At 37.1% G+C, this 22854-nt stretch overlaps 1 protein-coding gene across 4 annotated transcripts in view; it reads left to right on the top strand.

Annotated features, from left to right (window-relative positions):
* The window catches only part of CDADC1 (cytidine and dCMP deaminase domain containing 1), a 48452-nt gene that overhangs the window by 18750 nt on the left and 6848 nt on the right, over window positions 1–22854 (top strand). For 3 of the 4 annotated variants that reach the window (XM_074304753.1, XM_074304755.1, XM_074304756.1), the window contains 6 exons: window positions 3733–3910; window positions 7770–8348; window positions 13356–13405; window positions 17286–17455; window positions 19186–19375; window positions 21581–21641. In XM_074304753.1, coding sequence (XP_074160854.1) covers window positions 3733–3910; window positions 7770–8348; window positions 13356–13405; window positions 17286–17455; window positions 19186–19375; window positions 21581–21641 — 1228 coding nt within the window. Of the gene's footprint in view, window positions 1–3732; window positions 3911–7769; window positions 8349–13355; window positions 13406–17285; window positions 17456–19185; window positions 19376–21580; window positions 21642–22029; window positions 22115–22854 lie in introns of all 4 variants that reach the window. The other variant, XM_074304754.1, reaches the window with a different exon arrangement.

Genomic DNA, 22854 nt, shown 5'->3' on the forward strand with positions numbered 1-22854 from the left:
GTTTTATACCTGGTGTTTTCCTCATGATTTCTGTCTCTTAGAATTTAGACAGCTTCTTAAACTCCATTTCTTCCAAGAAGTTTGGGCCTGATTAGAAAACTGGTGATCAAGGGACAAACAGCTAGGTGGGGCAGTGGATAGAGGACCAGCTCTGAAGTTAGGAGGACCTGAATTCAAATCTAGATGTAGGCACTTATTAAATCCTGGCTTTGTGACCCTGGGCAAGGCACTTAACCCCAATTGCCTCAGCAAAAAAAAGAAAGAAAGAAAAGAAAACTGGTGATCTGTACTTTTTCTGTATATCTCTTTTTCACTTACTTTGGGTTAATTTATTGCATAATTAATATGTAATGTATGATGTTGAAGGGATGAAGTTATACATAAGGAGGATGTTAAAAGCAGATTTCACAAAACAAAAATGAAATATGCATCTTTTAGCATCATTATTGTAAGTTATCTAACATTGAAGTGCCTAATATACCAGGCATTATATTAAGCTCTGGTGAAACAAAGAAAGGTTTAAAATAAAAGAAAAACTCTTAAAGACCTTGTGAGAGATGTAGAAGACCCTTACCGAAAATGATTACTTAGAGATCACTCAGTAGAAGGCAGAAAAGTTGTTTATTGAAAACCTCCAGAGGGTGAGCTCTCTCATAGCAAGATAAGAAAAAGAAAGCTTGAGGTAGGAGGGCTAAAGAAGTAGTAAAGATGCATAGCTTTTATACAAGAAATTACATCACAAGTAGGAGAGGAGGGAGAGGCATCTAATTGATTGTTGCTATTTGGAGAGATTGGAATGGAAGGTTTTTGTTTTCCCAAAATCTCCTGATTTCTAGGAAACAGAAAATCAGGCTTTCAGGCTTAATCAAGCAGATAGTGGTCCAGCTAATAGACTAACTATGGATAAATGTCAAATACTGATAAATATTATCAGCTCAGGTTAAGTAAATATGGTTATAGCTGGCCAAGGCTCAAGTAAATATGGGCCTGCACATATTATACAGGTCATAGGGGAAACACAGAAATAATGAAAATAAAATACAGAAAAAGAATTCACATATTCATGTAAGTTCTTCACCTTATCTCTCTCTATTCCCCACAACCTTTTTTTTTAATAGACCATGAAACCAGGATAATTTTCTCCAAACAATACAGGTTGTAAGTAGTGGGACTGGAATTTGAAATCTGGTCCTCTGATCCCAAATCTTTTGGTCTTTCCATTCTATACCATCTTTACCTCAAGACAAGACCAGTCAACATATATTAAGTGCCTACTATGTAGCACCAGGTACTGTGCTAAGTGCTAGAAATACTTAGACAATAAAATGATCCTAGTCCGCAAGGAGTTCGTATTCTAACGGAAAAGACAACATATAAATATCTATATGTAAATGATATGTGTGTGTGTGTATATGTAAATGAGTGTGTATACACACACACACACAAAGATATAAATAGACAATATAAGTGGAAGGTGCTGGTAATGGGAGGCGAGTTGGGATAGAGAGGTTGTGGAGGCCAAAAAGTACTCCTGCAGAAGTATGAACTGAGTCTTGAAGGAGGCCTGGGAGGCTTGTAGACCAGAGACAAAGATAGTTTGTGAAATAGGCAATAGTTTGTGAATAGTTTGTGAAAATGCAATAAAAGTCTACAGCAGTACTGTAAAATAAAAATGGGGCCCACTGGACCACACACAAGGGTCTCTGTGGGCTTTGTATTGATTCAGAAAACCACATCTTGTTTTTATTTATATATTGTTGCATTTTGAGTATTTCCCAATTACATTTTAATCTGGTTTCAGAGATAATGAGGGGTGTTATGGGCAAATTCTGTGTGCCACGTATTTGCCACCTGTGGCCTAGATAAGGATATTGGCTGTCAGAGGAGAGAAAAGGACAGACAAGATAAACATTGTGAAAATAGAAGCAAAAAGTTTATATAAAGGAGGGACTATAGACAAATTGAGAGGTCAGGTTAATCTTAATTAAGGATCTTGGGATAGGTTTTTTGTAGAATGTGAGTCATTCCCTTAGAACTGAAAGGAAGCCCAGAGAGAGATAAGTGGAAATGAGGAACGGGAGCATTCCAGGCGTGCTGTGGATAGCCAGTGATAATGTTTGGAGGTGGGAGATGGAGTGACGTGTACAAGGAACAGCAGGGAGATCATGGAGTACTGGGCTAAGAGTGGAAAGGAAAGAGGGCCAGCTTATAAAGAAGAGGAATTTATATCTCACCTTGGAGGTAATAGAGAGCCACTGGAGTTTATTGGAGGGGGGTCGGGGAAAGGGGACTATTGCCTTTTATTGCCTTGTTTGCTTGTTTTGTCCAGTGCCTAACATCATTATCATTAATAGAATTTTGATAGAGCTCCAGAGTGTGGTGTTATTCCCCAAAGAATGACTTGTTTTTATTTGAATCTTGAATTTCTTTATGGTCTTAGATCCTGTTATAATAGTTGAACTCCAGGGTGCAGCTAGGTGGCGCAGTGGATAGAGCACCAGTCTTGAATTCAGGAAGACTGGAGTTCAAATCTGCTCTCAGACACTTAACACTTCCTAGCTGTGTGACCCTGGGCAAGTCACTTAACCCCAGCCTCAAAAAAAAAAATTAGTTGAACTCCAGGTAATGGCTGATTCATTAACTTGAGATTTTCCTTCTCTGTTTCAGCATTTTAATATGAGTCTAGACTTATTATGACATTGCTGTCATAGATTTTGGAACTGGAAGAGGACCTTAGATCTCAGCATTGTTCAAACCCCTCATTATTCAGGCAGGTGAGGGAAAGACCCAAAAAAATGAAGTCACAGGCCCTGAATTGGAACTTAAATCCTATAACTCCCAAACCTGGGTCTTTTCTGTTATGCTGCCCTGCTTCATTAATTACCCTTAAAACTTCTAGCCTTCTAAAAACTCAAGCTGATAACACGTGTAGCTGTTATTTCATGACATATTGATGGGTGATTTTCAGTCAGGAGTGAATGAAAACATGTCAGTATACTGTTATTAACAGAGCCAGCAGTTAGCATACAAAAAACTGTAGATAAAACATTTAACCCTAGAAGATTCTCTTTGCTCTAGTTAGAAAAAATATTAAATCTATCACTGACAGTCTTATACTTTAATCTTTTTAGTAGGTGTTAAGTCAGAGATTGATACATATTTAATACATTTATTGAATAGACTCAATATTCCTATTTTTTTTTGTTGTTCCCTGATATATACTTTTAAGTTCTTAGTAATAATTTAGGCAGTATTTCTTTAAGTTAATAGCTCTGCCATCCTTCAGAAATACTTTTACTCTGTGATCTTGAAAAGGTTTCTCTATAGAACATGGCCCTTACTCTTTTCAGAGCTAAAAATAGCTATTTTATTTATAGATATTACCATATCACCAAGACAAGCTAAGGACATCTACAATCTTTGATTATGGAATATAGATTGGTAACTTTTCAACATAATCAAGTAAAAGTCAAACTTTTGCAATATTTAGTTAGAATTCGCCAAATTCAGTAGCTTTTATCAAGAACCTACTGTGTGCAAAGGTCTGTGCAGTGTTTTGGAATTTCGAAAATAAATGTGAAATAGTGCCTGTCCTCAAGATGTTTCTGCTCCGTCCATTTTTGGATGAAGAAGCGAGTCTTTTTATTTTATTAAAGTAAGCCAAGTGTTATCTATCGTATCTTCTCTGAAAGTGTCCATTCTAATGGAATAATATTTTGCATTTTGATATAGGTGAAGAAAACTGGTCTGGTAGTGGTGAAAAACATGAAAATTGTTGGTCTCCATTGTTCTAGTGAAGATTTACATGCTGGTCAAATTGCTCTTATTAGACATGGCTCAAAGATGAAAAACTGTGATCTTTATTTTTCCAGAAAACCATGTTCAGCTTGTTTGAAAATGATTGTAAATGGTAAGTGTAGAAATGCATATGGGAAATGGGTGTCAATGCAAATTAAATAAAGTTTAGCTGAAAACAGTTTATAGAATTTGCTACAAGGAGATAGCATGTTAAAATCTGCATTCTAGTCCCAGGCATACATGACTAGTAATCTTTAACTTGGTTAGGCCACTTTTAACTCTGTGCCTCAGTCTCCTCATTATTACATTAAAGAAATTGTACTGTCTAGTTCTAATCTCTTAAGAAATTCAGTTCTATTCTACTAACGTAGAATATTCACTAAAAAGAGTTTTTTCAACAAATGTTTATTGGATGCCTTTCAAATATGCAAATTCTTGGGATTTACAGAATTGTTCTTGACATGAAAATTGTTCTTAACATGAAAGTTAAAATTAAAATTCCAGACAGCATTTTAAAAAATCAACTGAATAATATAATGAATTTCCTTATTATAAGTTGATATGGTTGGATGAAGGGAGTGGATCTTGAAGGATAGATATGGGTTAAGACAGAATAGCATGAGGGAAGTCATATAGTCAGAACCAAGTAGTGTTTGAGGGTCAATGATAAACCTAGAGTATTTCTGATGTTTAATATTAAGAATTAGATTATTATTTTTAATTAAAGCTTTTTATTTTCAAAACATATGCATGGATAGTTTTTCTTTTTTTTTTTTTTTTTTTTTATTTGTTTTTTATTGACAGAACATATGCATGGGCAATTTTTCAACATTGACCCTTGAAACCAATTCTGTTCCAACTTTTACCTTCTTTCCCTCCAACACCTCCCCTAGATGGAAGGCAATCTCATACATGTTAAACATATTAAAGTATATCTTAAATACAATATATGAGTACATATTTATACAGTTCTCTTGTTGCATAAGAAAAATTGGATTTAGAATGGTGAAAATAACCTGGGAAGAAAAACAAAAATGCAAGCAGTCCACACTCGTTTCCCAGTGTTCTTTTGCTGGGTGTAGCTGGTTCTGTTCAATGTATAATTTTTCAATATTGACCCTTGCAAAACCTTGTGTTTCAAATTTTTCCTCCCTTCCACTCCCCACTTCTCTAGATGGCAAGTAATCCAATTACATTAAATGTGTTAAAAATGTATGTTAAATCTAATACATGTATACATATTTATACCATTATATTAAGAATTAGATTAACAAGGATAAATTGTTGAGGGCCTTGAATGCTAGTCACATTTGGATTTTTTTCCCTCCATTTTAGAGGTCCCCAATCCTTTTTGTGCAGAGTAGCTATTTTTATTTTAAACAGAAGCTCTAAGATTAATGGTTAGGTCCTGTGGGAAGGAGGTTGGGAGTGCAGAAGAACCAATGATTGGGACATTTCCAAAGTGAAGAAGTATGTGGTAAAAAGCCTCTAACTCTTTGAGACTTTCAAATGTATTTCTACTGGGGAGGAAGCTATGATAATGAATTTGGGCCCCATTTCCCTTTCCTGCTGAAAATGCTGGCAGAGAAAGTAGGCAAAGTACCGAGCTGTGCTAGGGCAGCTTGACCAGAACAATGCAATTTTGATAGTACTGACAATACTTTGAGTTGGCAAAAACAAGTTTAGTGTCTGGTTAAGAAGAATAATGAAGTAATCCAAACTACCAGATGGCATAGCCTTGGCACGCCCCACTCCTTACGGCCTGGATTAGCTCCTCTGTGGCCTGTGGCCTGACTGTGCTCTTCCTCTTACATCCCCTCTGGGAATCTTCTCTCACAGGGTCTTGTGTCCTATTTTGGCACCTTAGGACATCTTTATGCTCTTTGTTCTGAGTTCCAAAATCATGAATTCTAGCTCTGACAAGGTGACAGGTAATGCCTCCCCATCTACATGGTTAATTTCTGTAATGGATTTATTGCTTGTGGTCTACCACTTGGAGGGGAGAGGAATTCGTACTGTTCGTAATTGGAGCCATTGAAAGTTTTTAAGGCAGGGATAAAGCATGATGAGAGCAGTGTTTTTAAGAAAGATTGATTTGATGGGATGGTTAGGAGATAAGGTAAGGGTAGGGGCTGATGGAGATAAGTGCCTAAAACAGCATGGTAATAGAAAGTAAGATGTGGATACAGAGATTTTACAAAGGAAGATTTTAGAGCACTGAAATAATAGATTAGTAATGGAGGGCAAAATTAAAGGATGAATTAATTCCTTCTTACAGGTTCTAGATGAAGAGTGCTAGAGAGTGCTAGATACGCTTTAAGCCATAGTTGCTATTGTCATTTAATTTTGCCCTACTGGTTTTTCCTCATTATATGGCAATGAATTTCTGTAATTGGTTAATTTCAAATGCCAGCATGTGTGGTACTCAGAAGTTAGAAGTACTTGTAGTGTTTCTTTAGAAGTTGGACCTTAGAGCTATGAACAGGGGAGTTTGGTACCATCAGTACCTAGAAAAAGAGTTTCTTTTTCTGTATCTAGTGTCTTTTCTCTTCATTCCTTTACATCTTAATTTCTTCTGGTTTTCTTTCACTTTGTTTTGTTTTTTATCTCAAAGTTACATTCCATTCTTGAACTCCATAAATATTTATATGTAGGCCCAACTTTTGTTACATAGACTGATGAACAGCCTGTTTCTAACAGGAGAGCATACTGAGAGCAAATCTTAGACTTAAGAATTAGGGTTATTTTATTAGAAATTAGGAATTAAAAATGGTTTTAAGTGGAGGGGAAAATAAAGGTAGGCTCTTATTTTACTTCAGTTAAGAAGTGTCTGAATTTGGTGAGATAATGAAATGGAAGAATCTAGAAGGGGGATTTCAGTAAAACTCTTATAGAATGTTGTTGGGGGGAAATCTATATATAATTTGACCCATTACATAATATATATAATCATGTTTACTCTATCTGTTGGTGAGATAGGGTTTGATCCTCTCAGATGGTCAAATCCTTTAATAATGAATCGGGTTCCTACTGGTTTTATTATGCTTCTGTTTTTAACTATTGGTAAAATAATGAAGTAAAAGTGGCAGTGTGTGCCACTGATACAAGAGCCTTTTGTAAGGATTTTTCCTTCTTTTGCATATCAATTTTCATCAGCCATAGTACTAATTTAAAGGCTTTGCCAGCAAAGCTGATTTGAGAACAGATTGTGAGCACTTTCTCCAATCCAGAAGGAAGGAGGTTGTTACTATAAAAGACAAAGAAATGACTCCCCTTATTTGGCTTTGTAGAAGCCATCATAATTCCTTTGCAGTCCAAGAAGTCAAGAATAAGAGAAAGCCTTCACAGCTAGAGCATTGCCACTCAACATAGATTTTGATTGTTGTAGCCTTTAACCTCCATAAAGGCAGGCACTATAATCTCTTTCAACATTGAATCTATGACCTGATTTTCCTAAGCTTTGTCTTCCCCATCCTCCTATCCTCCTATGGAATTTTCTTTACACAGTGTTTAATAAATATTTGAGTGAATGAACTAATTTATTGGAGGAAAAACCTTGGAGATTATTGATCCCACCCATATCTGCTTAGCAATAGGATTCTTTCCCATCCAAGATTAAGACATTACTAGTCATGAGATAAAAAAGTTAAATGAGATAATAAGGGGTTTTATTAAATATCTTATAAATTATGACAGAAACCCAAGTTCAGAAATACCTGTAATGTATATAATACTACAATTCATGGACTTCAAAGCTCTCTCTCATCCCATCAATAGTCCTGGGATCATGCTTTGAAAACCAGTACTTCTAGTAGCATATAGGTAGATCTGTGGTGGACCTCTCGTCTCCCAAGTATCTCAATTTTCTGCCTGTTGGGGGGTTTATCACATAAATCCCAGGCATCAGGATCTTTCAGATGATATTCTGATATGTTCAAGAAGTTTCAGATCTTTTACATCTTGTGTTCCAGCTGGAGTGAACCGAATCTCCTACTGGCCTGCCGATCCAGAAATAAGCTTGCTTACTGAAGCTTCCAATCCACTGAGTACTGGAGATGCAAAACTAGATGCCAAAGCAGTGGAAAGATTGAAGTCAAACAGTCGGGCCCATGTGTGTGTCTTGCTTCAACCTTTGGTGTGTTATATGGTGCAGTTTGTAGAGGAAACCTCCTTCAAATGTGATTTTATTCAAAGAATTGCAAAAACACAGCCTGGCTTTAACTCTGACTTTTATTTTGAATGTAAACAAGAAAGAATAAAGGAATATGAAATGTTATTTCTGGTTTCAAATGAAGAAATGCATAAGCAAATATTGATGACTATAGGCTTGGAGAACCTGTGTGAAAATCCATATTTTAGCAATCTAAGGCAAAACATGAAAGACCTTATTCTACTTTTGGCCACAGTAGCTTCCAGTGTGCCCAACTTTAAACACTTCGGATTTTATTGTAGCAATCCAGAGCAGATTAATGAAATTCACAATCAAAGCTTACCACAAGAAATTGCAAGGCACTGCATGGTACAGGCCAGGTTATTGGCCTACCGGACCGGTGAGTTGCTCTTAGTTTGTAAATTGGGGCTTGCTAGTAGTATTTTTCTAACAGAAACATCACTGGAATTCAGCTAATTAATGTTAGCATTTCGTTTGCTTTTAATTTAATTTAATTACTTATAATTTGCCACTGGATGAGTGGGACAGTTGGCTAGACAATAGTAGTATTAAAATAGGACTAAGAATAATACTAAGATTCCCTGTGATCCAACTGCCTTATATGTAGTGAAATTATAATTCCTTAGAATGATGATCGATGATCAAAGATCAAGGGGATTCTTTCTTTTGCCTGTCTTTGACCTTTCTCACTGCTTATTAGCTCCTCTGCCAGAGGACAGGCAGAAGAGAGAAAGTACGATTCAGTGATCGGTTTTGGTGCTTTAGCAGCTATGGAAAAAAGTTCCCTTAGGGAACAATCATGGATCTAGAGCTGGAAGGGACTTTGAAAGCTATCTGGTCTAACCCCTGTCATTTTATAGGTGAGAAAACAGAATCAGGGTAGGATAAGAGCTTGTATTAAATTTATTTATGCTTCCATTGGTGTTACTTTTCTTCTCTACCCTTGCCCTTTGAACCATAGATCATTGAAAGGTGGCTGTAATCCAGATTTCCCTTTATCTAATTAGTTGGCTATGATTCTAATTAGTAGATACCAAAATAATTTCCCTTTAAAGATCCAAAGATAACAAGTGATAATGTTATAACAGTCATTTATCCTTTTCTGAACTAAAAAAAATAAGTGTTTAATTCATGAAAGTGCTGGATGAAGATGGTATATCTTAACAGCTACTTTTATAAGATATAAAGGTAGGCTTTGGAGAGCAGCCTCTACACTGAGTCAAATGAGTTCTAGATTTGCAAATTATCCCTTAGACACTGTAGTTACATGATCATGAACCAATAACTTCATCTCTCAGACCCTCGATTTCCCCATCTGTAAAATGAAAATAATACTTTTATTACCTGTCTTTTATAGTGGGTAAAAGAAAGGCACTTTGCAAACCTTAAAGCAAGGTTCATGTTCTCATATGTATTTCTCATACATACACATATGTGTATATATGTGTATTTGAGTTATATGAAGGCACAGGTTTCAAAATAAATTTTAAGTTATTTTATCCAAAATGTCAGTATGAATTTTTTTAATTGATTGAATGATTCAGATAATATAATATGAAAGTCCGGTTGTCTCTAAGTTATCCTTCCAGACTGCCATCTCAACTCAATCTCCCAGCCAGACTGTTCTCCAGGCTCAATGTTGCCTTTTTTATCCTCTCAGAGAATGGGCATGTGAGAACTCAGGGGCTTGTGGGAAAATACTTCAACCAATGAACTTGCTCCTTTTAAAGGGACATGTGAGAACTCAGGGACTTGTGGGAAAATACTTCAACCAATGAACTTGCTCCTCTTAAAGGTTCAAACTCCTTTAAACATGTAAACTCTTCCCCCAAAAGTCCAAAGGTGTAAACTCCCTTTAAAGGCCCAAACCAAAGGTGTGAATTCTGAGCTAGAGAATTGCCCAGACAACCTGAGTTATCACCTTGTAATCCTAACAATATAATTTATCCCAATTTTGACTAGAGAAAGTGGAAACAGAATGTGTTTCATTTTCTTTGGGGTTTTTTACCTCATGTTATTCAGGCAGAAATTAACTCATTTTTAAAGTAAATGCAATCTGTTGTTTTTTATTAGAAATTATTGATTTGATAAGCTGTTAGTTTATTTGTACCATAAATTAAGCTTAAGTCCAAGGTGCTTTATCTGTACTATTTTTAATGTCAGAAACCTATAAAATGAATTGTTTGAAACTATAACCAGAGACTATAAAAATGTTCCTGCAAATATTCTTTGATCTTAAGAAAAACAGTCTGAATAAAAAGGGGTTGGACTGCAATCTTCAAGGTTATTTCTAGTCTCTGTGAGTATGTGTTTGAGAATTGTATTGGGACAAACCTTAGAATTTTCTTCAGTTGTTATAAATTTGGACTCAGATGAGAGAAGAGTTTCAATAAAATTTTAGAATTAATTGAAAGTATATTTACATGTTTTTTCCATAGCTTTGAGGCTTCCAAAACAATCAAAACTGTATATAAATGAGAATTTTTTTCTGTATTTACTTTGCAGAAAAGGTGCAGATAGGCATTAATAGTTTCCTTACCTTGGGAATTCCCTATGTTGATGAAATCACAAGTCTAGTCCCTATACCTATTAAAAAACTGTAAGATTTTTGTAATTCATTCTCTTCTTAACCAGAACTGACAAACATTTTTCTTATTCTTTCTGATAGTCATCAGATTAAAATTAAAGGGGTTGATCCCCAAATAAAATCCATAATGACATTGTTTGCTTAAGCCCAGTTGACCATGTGTCCATATGATCGTGTTTGGGAAATCTTGGTTATGAATAACTCAATATTTTGTGCCTGTGATAAAGCTGAAATTATAAAAGAGATACTAAGCTGGAAGTCTAGAGCTGAGTTTTAGTCAGTTTTTCCATACCCATTTTGTTGGTCTGTAACAGGTAGGTGGCGCTGTACTGCACCAAGCGCTGGGCCTGGAAGGTTTCCCATCTAGTCCCAAACAGACCAGCTGTCAGAAAGTGGGCATGTCATGCAGCCAGCCTCCCTATTTGTGAGATGTTTTACAAACCAAAGCGCTCGACACAAGTGTTAGCTAGCCAGTGTAGAGAGAGATGAAATATGAATCTACCTCACAAGGAATTTCAGAGCAAAAGTGTAAAGTGCAAGTTGACAGCTGCTTTTGAAAAGAAAAGACACAAATGTCAAGTGACAGTCCTGCTCTCCTAAATTTCCTTGAGTAGAAATTTTTATTTTGACGGATTTTTTCACAGCTATACATTGATAATTGGCTTTGTGTGCTATGGGATGGATATATAAATTAATTCAATCCTTGGAGTGATTTATTTTCTTTTAGATCTAAAAAAAATTAATTCTTTTAACAACTATTCCCATGGTTAAATATCAATGACATGAGGGGTTTTTTTTGTGTTTATACTGAAGAAATAGATCTTTCATCATACTGTTTATTTAATGTACCTGGGAGTCAGGAATCCTGAATTCTACTGAAAAAAGGCCTCAGGTTGGGTTGCACAGCTGTGGGAATTTTTGAATAACCCTATGTTTTTCAAGCTTTTAGCTTCATTAACACTCTTATACTAATGTCTGACATAAATATAAAATGTTTTTTGTTTTGTTTTTAATAACATAATCAACCTTGCCATGGAGGCTTAAAACTAACATATTGGTGGGAGAAGCAGACCCATAAAACTTGAATTATTTTTTTCTGTTTCAGATTTTTATTATATACAGTACAATTTTTCTCAGAACAGAGATTTCAATTTTATAATATTTTACGTTTATGATTTCTGTCACTTGCTTCAGAAATGAACATGTGATCACAGGTTGAACTTTTTGTTCCTTCTTGAAATAAACTGAGAAAGGCAGGAAAAGAGCGAAATGTGTTTTTAAATAAAATCTTTTTTACAAACCTCATAGCAACTTTTTAAATGTATTTATTTCTCATATGTTTGTACTTTTCCCACAAGACTATTCTTCTGCAATTTGTATGTATCTGAATATTTCTGAATAATATAAATTTTAAACCCATTATTTTAGAAACTTTTGTGTTATTTAATCCTTCACCTCTTACTTTGGGGGGAAAAATTTCCAATATGACATACTAGTGTAGAGGAAGATTTGAAAATTTTCAGTTAGCTCTGATTGTGCTATGAAATGGTCTGCCAGCAGGCCCTATGAGCTGATCTCATTCATCTTAATAGTTCATAGCACTAACACAGTGTTGTTCAGTCATTTTAGTGATGTCTGACCTTCCATGACCCCATTTGAGATGTTCCTGACAGAGATATTGGAGTGCTTTGCCATTCCCTCCTCCAGCTCATTTTACAGATGAGGAAACTGAGGCAAACAGGATTCAGTGACTTGCCCAGGGTCACAGACAGCTAGAATATATCTGAAGCCAGATTTGAATTCAGGTCTTCTTGACTCCAGGCCTGGCATACTCTCCACTGCTTCACCTAACTGCCCTTAAGATTTATTCACAACAGTCTTGTGAGCAAATGTGCCCTCATTTTAAAGCTGAGCAAATTAAGGTTCCAGGTTTCTAGAGTGAGTACGTGGCAGAGCTGGGACTGAAAGTAGACTCAGTCCCAGATCTAGTTTCCTTCCCATTGTCTGGCTGAGCTGCAGATTCATCCTGGCAGCAACAGGGCATGAGTCCCAAAATTGGCATATATGGTCAGTTCAGCCTTCCTAGCCAAGCTCTGGCATGAAGCACCTGGCTTTCTATACTGGAAGCCTTCCAATTCCAATTCAGTGTCTTTCTGGGAACAATGAAGAGCTCTGTTGTCATTAAAGCAACAGTGGAGCATTTTTGTTGCTTTGTTTTTAATCCAATGGTATTTTATGTTTCTAGTTACATGTAAAGATAGTTTTCAGCATTCATTTTTATAAGATTTCAAGTTAAAGTTTTTTTTTTTTTTTTTTTCCTCACACCCTCCCTTATCTCTCCCCTCTCCAAGACAGCAATCGGATATAAGTAATACATGTACAATCATTTTAAACATATTTGGTGGGGCATTTTTGGAAAATTTCTGGACTTAGAAGACCTTTTGCTCAATGCTGTCTTTGGATTTGCCTTTTAACAATATTTTAGTTCAATTAAAAATATTTCTGTCTTGTTCCTCCATTGAAATTAAAAAAAAAAAACTTTGTAAAAAATGTATAAATCTGATGTTTCTTAGCTATGTGAGGATAAGAAAGTAATTTTAATATTTCTGAGTCTGTTTTCTGATCTATAAAGTAGGCATTACTCTTGTCCTGCTTACTTAAAGCATTATGTAAGTATGAGCTATATTACAATTTTTTTAGTTTTTCTTATAAGAAAGCACTTTTTCCTCCAAATACTTGGTGGCTTAAATTTCTTAAGTTTTAACTTTTTTTGTTTTTTTGTTTTTTTGGTTAATTCAGAGGATCACAAAACAGGAGTTGGAGCTGTGATTTGGGCAGAAGGGAAATCTGTAAGTATGAAAGAACTCTTAGTAATTCTATTTCTACTTACTCTTATTTTGTTGCTAAATTTTTATTGAGCTTGAACTGAGTTGAAATTTTGATAGGTTACAATTTTTAGGGTGGGATAAGTAAGTAGGACTCTGTTATATCCCTGAACATCTCAGTTCCACAATAATATTGTCTGATCTAATGCTGAACTGCACTAGGATTACTGGTTTAGTAGCAGCCTGGACCCTGCTATATATTATAGTTGATATAATTAAGAGTCAAAGCCCTATTCACTATTCTGTCTTTGTCATCTAGCATAGCATCCTGCACAGAAGGAAAGGAGCTTAATAAATGTTTATTGAATTTAATTGAGTTTTCATTTCAGTGAGATAGGTTTGTTTGCGTCTGGTCTTTGTCATCTTAGCAAGGAAATCATTGACTGACCTTTTAGAGTAATACCTTAGCATCATTGGGGATGGCTATCCTGAACTAATCCTTAGGCTTTTAAGTCCTAAAGACTTATTTTGGCCATTGTTCCTAGAAATATTTTTTCTATAGCAAATTATAATCAGTGTATTTATTTGCTCTTGTAAAAGTGCAAGATTAAAAAAAAAATTTAACATGAAGTGGATTGTGTTTTGTTTTTTTTTTTCTTACATTGCATATTTTGACTCTTGATGATATATGATCATTCTGGGCATCAGATAGTATATTGTGCTGTGATGATTGTCATATGATGACTCCCTGAGGAACTTTTGAGATGTGGAGGACTTAGTTTCCCTACACTAGTGGTTTTAGGCTGTTTTGCTTTTTGAGAAAACTTATTATTATTGCTTTTTTTTTTTCCCTTTGTTAACTAGCACTCCCTTCCAGACTCTTTTGAGCTGAGAAAGGAGATAATCACCAAAGAAAATTGGGCCTAGATTAAGTGGGTGATAATCATCACAGCACTACCTGATACCCATATGTATCATCAAGAAATGTAAGAAATAGATACACAATCCACTTCATATATTTTAAAAAATATTTAATTTTGTACTTCAGTACGATAAAATACATATAATTCTGAGCATAATCTGCTTTAGAAAAGCTATTTCTAGGAACAATGGCCAAAATAAAAGTCTTTGGGACTTAAAAAACTAAGGATTTGTTCATGATAACCATTCCCCATATATACACAGTATATCAGGGCTTGAATTGTGGACTTCTAGGCTGGGCCTTGGTCCTATTTATCTTGGTGGCTCAGAAGACCTTTTTTGCCTTTCTGGGATATAAAACATGTTCTGTAGAATTAAAATTGCCAGGTAAGTAATCATTACATTAATGAAGTGTTAGTAATGTGTGTCAGATACCCATGTTGGTCAGTTCTCATTTGTATTCAGCTCTCATTAACTCACTATTTCATTCTCCCTAATGATTATTCCTGACTTTTTCCATATGTTTTGAGGTCTGTCACTCTCCTTATTACATGTAGAGCAGATTACTTAGACTCTAATTTCTGACCCACCCGACATTGAATACTTTACTTTATGCCAGGTAGAAGACGAGGCATTGGGGATGCTAAAATAGCCCTCAAATAGACCTCAAGAACTTGCCTTTTACCAGGGCTGTGGCATACAAATAAGTGTTTACAGTACATGATAATTTGAAGAGGAGAAAACAAGTGAGGGGTCCAGAAGGTTTCACAAAGAAAGTGTTGTACAAATTGAAGGAGACTCTTTCTAAGAGATAGGGAGGAGGAGGAAAGAAGTGCCATGGAGGAATGGGAAGCCCAGGCAAGAGCATAGAAGTGAGAAGGACAACACTAAAATTTAGGGTCCAAGTCCCTCATTTCTAAAAATGGAGGATTGTCACCTACTCCAGAGATACAAATGCAACATTTCAGCTAAAAGGGCTGCCTCAGTGTTTTCCAAGCTTAGTGTGATGTCTCTGGCCTCCGTGCTTCTGCAAAGACTGTGCCTCTTCTCTAGAACCCGTCCCCTCTTTGTCTTTGACCCTTAAGAGTTGTGGGCTTCTTGTGGTTAGCTGTCTCTGCTTTATCAAATTCTCTTTCTCTTTTTTGTGTCACGTTACGTCCTTTTATAGAAAGCATGTTTCTCAATGGCACAATTTCTGTTTTTCGTTTTGGTCGGGGTTGAACCTAACAGGTCAGTTCCAGGACCATACTGCACTGACTTATAAGTGCTTCCTGAAGTAAGTCGGCGTCGCTCTTTCTGTCTGCCACCACAGCCTTGCCCACTCTCCGGTCATCTCCCAGCCCCTGTCCTGCCAGGGACCAGCCTCCCCTCTCCCTCTAACTCTGCACCCTGGGGGCACCTCGCTTTTCTTCAGCCAGTCTTTTCCCGCTGCAGTTCACCTCTCATACTTGTAGCACAAAAGCTGCTTGAAACTCCTCTCTTCAGAATCCTCGAGTGGCTCCTGTTGTCCTCTGGGTAAAGACTCCTTCCCCTGCCATTCAAGGCCTCATGGAGTGGGAGGTCTCGCCCCTGACCGGAGCCTGCTCTTCGTTGCCCCAGGACTTGGCTCCTGCTCTCGCTTGGGTCTGGGAGCTCGTCTCCCCCTTTACCAATGACATTTTTAAAGCTTGACTCAGAGATTACTGACACTGGAAGTTCTCCTTGTATATGTAACTATTAATTTCCTCTTTTTGAATTCAAGTGTAGCTTGTTTTGTGTTTCTCTAATGCAGTGAGACTCTAGAGGCAGCTGATGGGAGGCCCAGGCCCAAGGTCACGTCTGAACCCAGTGAGCCAGGCAAGGCCCCCAGCCTCTGTTTGCCTCAGTTTGCTCATGTGTAAGATGGGGATGATAATGGTACCTCACTCCCTGGCAACTGTGGGGCTCCAGGGGTTTTCTTGGTAGAGATCCTGGAGCACCTTGCTGCTCCCTCCTCACCATTGCCTTGCCCAGGGTCTTCCACCTGGGAGGTATCTGAGGCCTGATGACCCAATACTCCATCCACTGCACCATCTGCCTGCCACCTTATCTGAAGTGGGAGTCTGGCACTGAGCCTTCCTCTCAAAGGGCCTTTTAAGAGATGACTAGTGAACAAATGGCAGTTGGTGGAATTTTTACATAATGAGTCTTTTGATAAGGTATCATTGATGTCTCTGCATTCTAGTTTGTGAATATAGTAGCTTGTTTCTAAACCTTATTAAGCTAATAATAAGCATCTTTGATAACTAATAACTTCAGATTGTGACTCCTGGAACACCAAAGAAAGAACAAAAAGTTCTTTGATGAAAAAGAAAATCTTTTCAAAGTCGGTGCTCTGTAAATACCTCCCATCCATGTGGCCCATTTTCTTCATTTATAAAGGCCAATGTCTCCAAATTAAATTGGTGTGCTTACTGTTGGAAATTGTATTTTGCGACCATTCCTCTTTCCACATCTCATGACAGGACCTTTTTATTCAAGTGATTTGTTAACTTCTTCACACACTAATAGCACAAAATATCTTATTCAATAGACATTTATCAAGTTACTTCTTTTTATCCCAAACATTATTTCATAACAGGGGTAACCAAAAAGCATAATAGATAGTTTATGATTTCCAGAAATTTGTAAATCTATTTAGATAAACAATGCTAAAAGTATGTCTTATTATACATCTTAATGTGTACTAAATACACATTATACACACAAAAATACATCTCAAACAGGGAATAGTCCCAAAGATAACATAATAAAGATAAAATTCACAAATCATATGAGATTATTTGGTCATGATTTTTTTTTTCCCTTGGAACATAACTTTGACCAGATTACATTAAAAGTATGCATACCTATAACTGGTACAAAGCAGCATGATGACTTTGGGGTGTGTGATATATATGTGCATGATGAATTATTTTTAAAACATCTTGATGAGTTTAAAATTAAACATATTGGTTGTTTGCAGAAAACCTGTGATGGAACAGGGGCTATGTATTTCATTGGATGTGGTTATAATGCCTTTCCTGTTGGATCTGAATATGCTGACTTCCCACACATGGATGACAAACAGAAAGACCGAGAGATAAGAAAGTTCAGATACATTATCCATGCTGAACAGAATGCCTTGACATTTAGGTATGGGAATGTTTTTGCATGTGGGTATATTTCTTATTAAGAGTGGGAGCTTGGTGCAAAGGGTGGCTTTCTTTCGGACATTTTTGAATAGCTTTGAACTGGACAATCATTTCAGAAAAATTAGGATTGTTTTTGCTAAACTTGGCTGTTCATGAATGGCATGCATCTTGGCCCCTTGGCTAAGACATTTCTAGCAGTTGCGTGATTTTTTTTTTCCTGGCATTGCTAAGTGTGATGAAGCTGAACCATATCTCTCCATTTCCCTCTCTTCCATCTCTCCCTCTCTCCCTCACTCAAATTAATACTTGTTCCCTCCCTTTCCCTTTACCCTGGAATTACTTAAAGTTTTGCTTTTTGGTCTTGCTCTCTCTATACTGCCTGTAAATACTGAGATCTCCTTTGCTCCCTATATCTTTAGAACATCATTTTAAAAAATCATATAGCATTTATTTTAATACTTCAAGGATCCTTCCTCTTCATCATGGGTACTTTCTACCAATGCAGATCACAAACCCTACAACTTAGTATTTGGTCTCCACCAGTGGCTTTGGCTAAGGGTTTCACTTCCTGTTGATTGTGTTTTTCCAGATGTGTTGAGGCTGGTCCTTAGGTAACCCAGGACACATTGCTTTAGAGATTTAACCTGCTTTCTTGTATTTTACTGCCTTGTTCAAAAAGCCATGTATATGTCCTTGCTTGATGGGGAACTCAAGGGCAGGGACTGTCATTTTCTTTTCTTTGTATTTCCAGTGCCTTAACATAGTGCTTGGCACATAGTAGGTGTTTAATAATTGCTTATTTACTGACTGACTGACAAACATACTGCACTCTAGTATGATGATATTAGCACCATTAACTAGTATAATATTTAATAAGATTCTTTTCAACCATTTGAAGACAATGTGCTAACAATAAGGCTTGTCATTCATCACTGATAGCTTAAAACAGAGGATTTGGAAATAAAATCCTCATCTGCATTGAAACTTGTGAGCAAAAAGAAGAGTGTAAATGATCTCCTTTTAGTGTTCTTAGAGTTCTTCCTAACCTAGAGTTTGCTTGTGAAAATTTGCAAGAACTTAGCCTGTGAAATCTGTTCTTTTCTTACACTTCATTACTGTGACATTTGGTGCATTTGTGGGGGAGTTGTTTTGTCATATTTAGTTTTTGTAAAGTAAATTGTTAGGACAAGGGCAATATGGTAGAATAAGATTACAATAAATACAGCTGAAAACATAAATATAAAGAGCATGATAAAAGATGCTTAGCTTTTTAAGAGGGTAAGAATCCTTTCTCTGTTAGGTTATAAACTTTGTGAACTCCATGAGGGCTAAATGAAATTTATCCAATATAAAGCCCACCATAGTGCTCCTTATACATAGTATATAGATTCTAAATAAATGTTGGAATTGGATTGAACTCCCAAAGCTATATTATAGAAAAAGTAATTCCATTGTGCTTATAATTCACTATTTTCCCTTTTCATTTTTTTTTTACATCTGCCATTTTTTGTTTAGTACACTTTGTACCAAATCTTACAATATTTTAAAATCTTAATTAATTTTTGTGAATGCTTAAGTCAAATGTACTTTTTCACCAGCAGTAAGCTTAATCACTATTTTTTAATTGCTATGGTCTAGTTTTAAGCAAATTTGTTTCTCTCTATTCTCAGATTAAAGTTTTCTTAAAAAGAGTAGTTTAACATCTTCCTAAGTTTTTCTCATTACTTCCAGATGCCAAGAAATAAAACCAGAAGAAAGAAGTATGATTTTTGTGACTAAGTGCCCATGTGATGAGTGTGTGCCTTTAATTAAAGGTGCAGGCATCAAACAAATCTACGCAGGAGATGTCGATGTTGGAAAGAAGAAGGCAGACATCTCTTACATGAGGTTTGAGGAACTTGAGGGTGTTAGCAAATTTACGGTAAGTAAATGAAAGCATTTTTCAACAGCGTTCTTCCCTTTGTGGGGTTAGGAGGTCTCTTGCATGTTTAGAGCATGCCACTTGTTTGAGCCTTTATGAAAACTGGTGATTGCTCCGGTTCACTCAAACACTCAGATCATGAACACTGAGCTTGCAGGCATCTGTATGGACAGAACTTTACCCCTCCCCCCCAAACATGGTACCCTTGCCACGTGGCCTCAATTAGACCTTTGGCCTGGGGAGGGAAAGCGTGGTTAGAAATGCCGCACTCCCTTTATTAGTGCTCCAGATGAAATCTACTTCAGGCACATTTCTTTCTCATATATGCACAGACTTGTTTTTAATCTTTTATTCTTTCATCCTAACCTAATCTCTGAAAACAGTGCCTAAGCAATCCTTGTTCCCATAATGATAATGATCACAAATATGCAGGTCTGTCATGTCACTGGAACCAGAGCTTGGGAGTCCTCCGCCCGGCCAGATTCACATTTTCCCCCCTCCTCTAGACAGACCCTGGTGCCAGCTTCTGGGCCGTTCAGGAGCCGGTCCAGATGCCCAACCCACAGGGTCAGCCTAGTGGCCTTTGCCTGAGCCGCTGTCCCAGGTCGGTGGACATAAGGGTGGCAGCTGCCGCTGGTGGGCAGAGTCTGCGGCCGGCTCCCTGGGCGAGGGCATTCTGTGTGATGTCATTACATCGCCAGCTGAGCAGAGTGCAGCTCCCCCATGGCCACAGTTGGCCATCTCCTCATGCTCCCTTGCTCTGCCATCTTGCACCTTTGGATGGTTTGTGTCAGACCCATAGGCATTGTGGGTCTGCACGTCTGGCTTACCCTCTTGTCTTCCCATCTGCTTTTCCAAGGCCTTGGGGAGACCTTTCTGGCCAGGCCTAGGGGCCCCCCATCCTACAGTAATCATGCTAGGGTTTCTTGTTGGAATTCAGGTCAGCAAAAACTTATCACAAAGATGCATGGGGGTTGAATGCTTTTACACATGAAAACGAATTGGTTTTTCTTTTTATTATTTTTCACCATATCATTGGGAGGTAATTGGTTCTGTTTTGGAATATTGTCCAACAGGAATGGCAAATGCTATCTTAAACACTGGTTTTATAAAGTAAACTGCTGGTCATTTCACAGACTACTTTTAAGTGACTCCCATAGAACCACATCCTACCTAAGGCCATGCCCTCGGTGCCATGGGGCACAGGGAGCTGGGCCTGGAGTTGGCAAAAACTGAAGTCAAATCCAGCCTTAGACAGTCACTAGCTGTGTGACTTTTTCTGGGCAAGTCACTTTGTCTCTCTCTGCCTCGGTCTTCCCATCTGTAAAATCTCTCGGTTATTGTGAGGATCGAAGAGAGAATAATTATAAAAAAGCTCCTAGTGTACAATAGGCACTTATATAAATGTTCTCTTTCCTTCTCAGCAGAGCCCTTGGAAGTAAGATGGATTCTGAAATTAAGTTAGACAAAGTATCTGTCTTTTTTTAAATTACTATAAAATGACATGGTAGTGAAGGAAAATCCCCCAGTAAATGTTTTCAGAAGATGCCAGCTCATGGCCACAATCTCTCACTGTGTCCTTAGGGACTTCTCTGCCCAGGCTTGACCATATCCGTGTGGGAGGGAGGCCTTAGCATGCATGTGGCCCCAGACCCCAGGCACAGATTGTAAATGGCTTTGGCCCTGGAGAAGTCCTGTCTTCCCCGCCCTTCAGCCCAGGAGGAGTGCTCCTCTGTGCCCTTTGCTGAAATCTGCCTTGTCTTGTGCCCCAGAGCCCAGGATGCCAGCCAGCTAATGGGCAGACCCATTCCTGCCTCTGTGCTTAGGGAGACTGGCTCCCGATTGGGACTTTCTCTGGCCCTGTGACTTTCAGGAGGGGGTTTTCAAGCCAGGCTGGAGGATGGACAGCCCCTTTGCCCACAAATTACTCAAAGCCTGTTTTCCTCTGGGCATGTCCTTTTCATTTCTCTGGGTCTGCTTCCTTACCTGGATAATGAGCAGATTTATTAGATGATTTTCAGGAGCCCATCTTTTTCTGAAGGGACAGTAACTAAGTACTCTGTAATGCAGATATGTAATAAAAGTGCTTTGGGGTGAGGGGAGCACTAGTCTCCCTTTTCTTGTCTTTTCATTGTTTTAGAAGTATGGAGATTTATAGTGTCTGTACTTTTTTCTTAATAAATGAAATGCTTGGGCCTTTTACAGTGGCAACTGAATCCAACAGAAACTCATATTCTGGGACTGGATGACTCTGAAACCGTGGAGAGTAAGTATTGCATTGTATTGGCAAGTGACTTGCTATTAAATACAATGATATATAGATTCGGGAACCAAATTTATCTTAAGGATATCAAGGGATATTTTCCCTTTACTAAGTGGATATTTGCCATATAAGCAATTGATTTAATGTATGCAGGTATGTGATCCAAATTTATAAATCAAATCCATGCTTGTAGGTCAAATCAATTAAAACACAAATATAGAAGTATCCAACATCAAAATCAGCTTTTTAACTTAATATAGAGGATGAGAAAGTTACTTCATAAAACCAAATAGATGCATTGTTAAACAGTGAATTTCATTATCCAGAATGATGGGGGGGAGGGAAAGAAAGATTCTGATTAACTGAGAGTTATTCTGTGTCTCATACCTAGGTTTCCAATTTTCAAAGAATTCAAATACGATTCAGTACAACTAACACTAGCTATACTGAACTTAATTTAATCTTGGATTCAAAAGGTACGTCAGGGCTTAAGAAGACATCCTTATATAGTGGGAAATGAATTTTTAAAAAAGTTTAAAAACCTGAGTTCACATCCTAGTTCTGATGCCTGTGTGGCTTCAGTCAATTCACCCAAACTTACTGGACCTATTTGCTCATCTATAAAGACTAATTCATCTTCACATCCCTTACAGTTCTGACATACTATAGCTTTTCAACTCATAATTGAGAGCCTCTATTATTGTATAATTCTACAAAAATTTGAATTATGTAAACCTTATAGTTGGCCAAATTCTAAATCAAGGATTCTTAACCCATGGGGTCAGTGGATAAGATTTCAGAATGTCTCTCTATACTTGGATGGGAAAAAATTATGTCTTTACTTTCACTAAACTCTTAATTGAAATTAAGCATTTCCTTCTACTAGCAATTCAAAACTATCATTCTGCGAGAGGCTCTATTGGATTCCCCAGATTGTCAAAAAAGGTTGAGAACCCTTGATGTAATTAAACATAAGTTTATGTTGAAACAAAGTGATATTTATTCAATAATTAGTAACACTATAAATCAAACTCATCCTGCCATTAATAATATATTTGAGAGGAATTAAGTAAAATCTGCTTTATGTTATGAGTAAACAATTCAATTCTAGCCTTTTAGTATTTATAAAGTTTTAGGCAAATATATGTTTAAATTAAACTAGAAACCATAAATCAGAAAGTTTCAGGTTTAATTTAGGTTCCTTGAGATGAGTGGC

The sequence above is a fragment of the Sminthopsis crassicaudata genome, chromosome 3 (assembly GCF_048593235.1).
Source record: "Sminthopsis crassicaudata isolate SCR6 chromosome 3, ASM4859323v1, whole genome shotgun sequence".
Classification (NCBI taxonomy): Eukaryota; Metazoa; Chordata; class Mammalia; order Dasyuromorphia; family Dasyuridae; genus Sminthopsis; species Sminthopsis crassicaudata.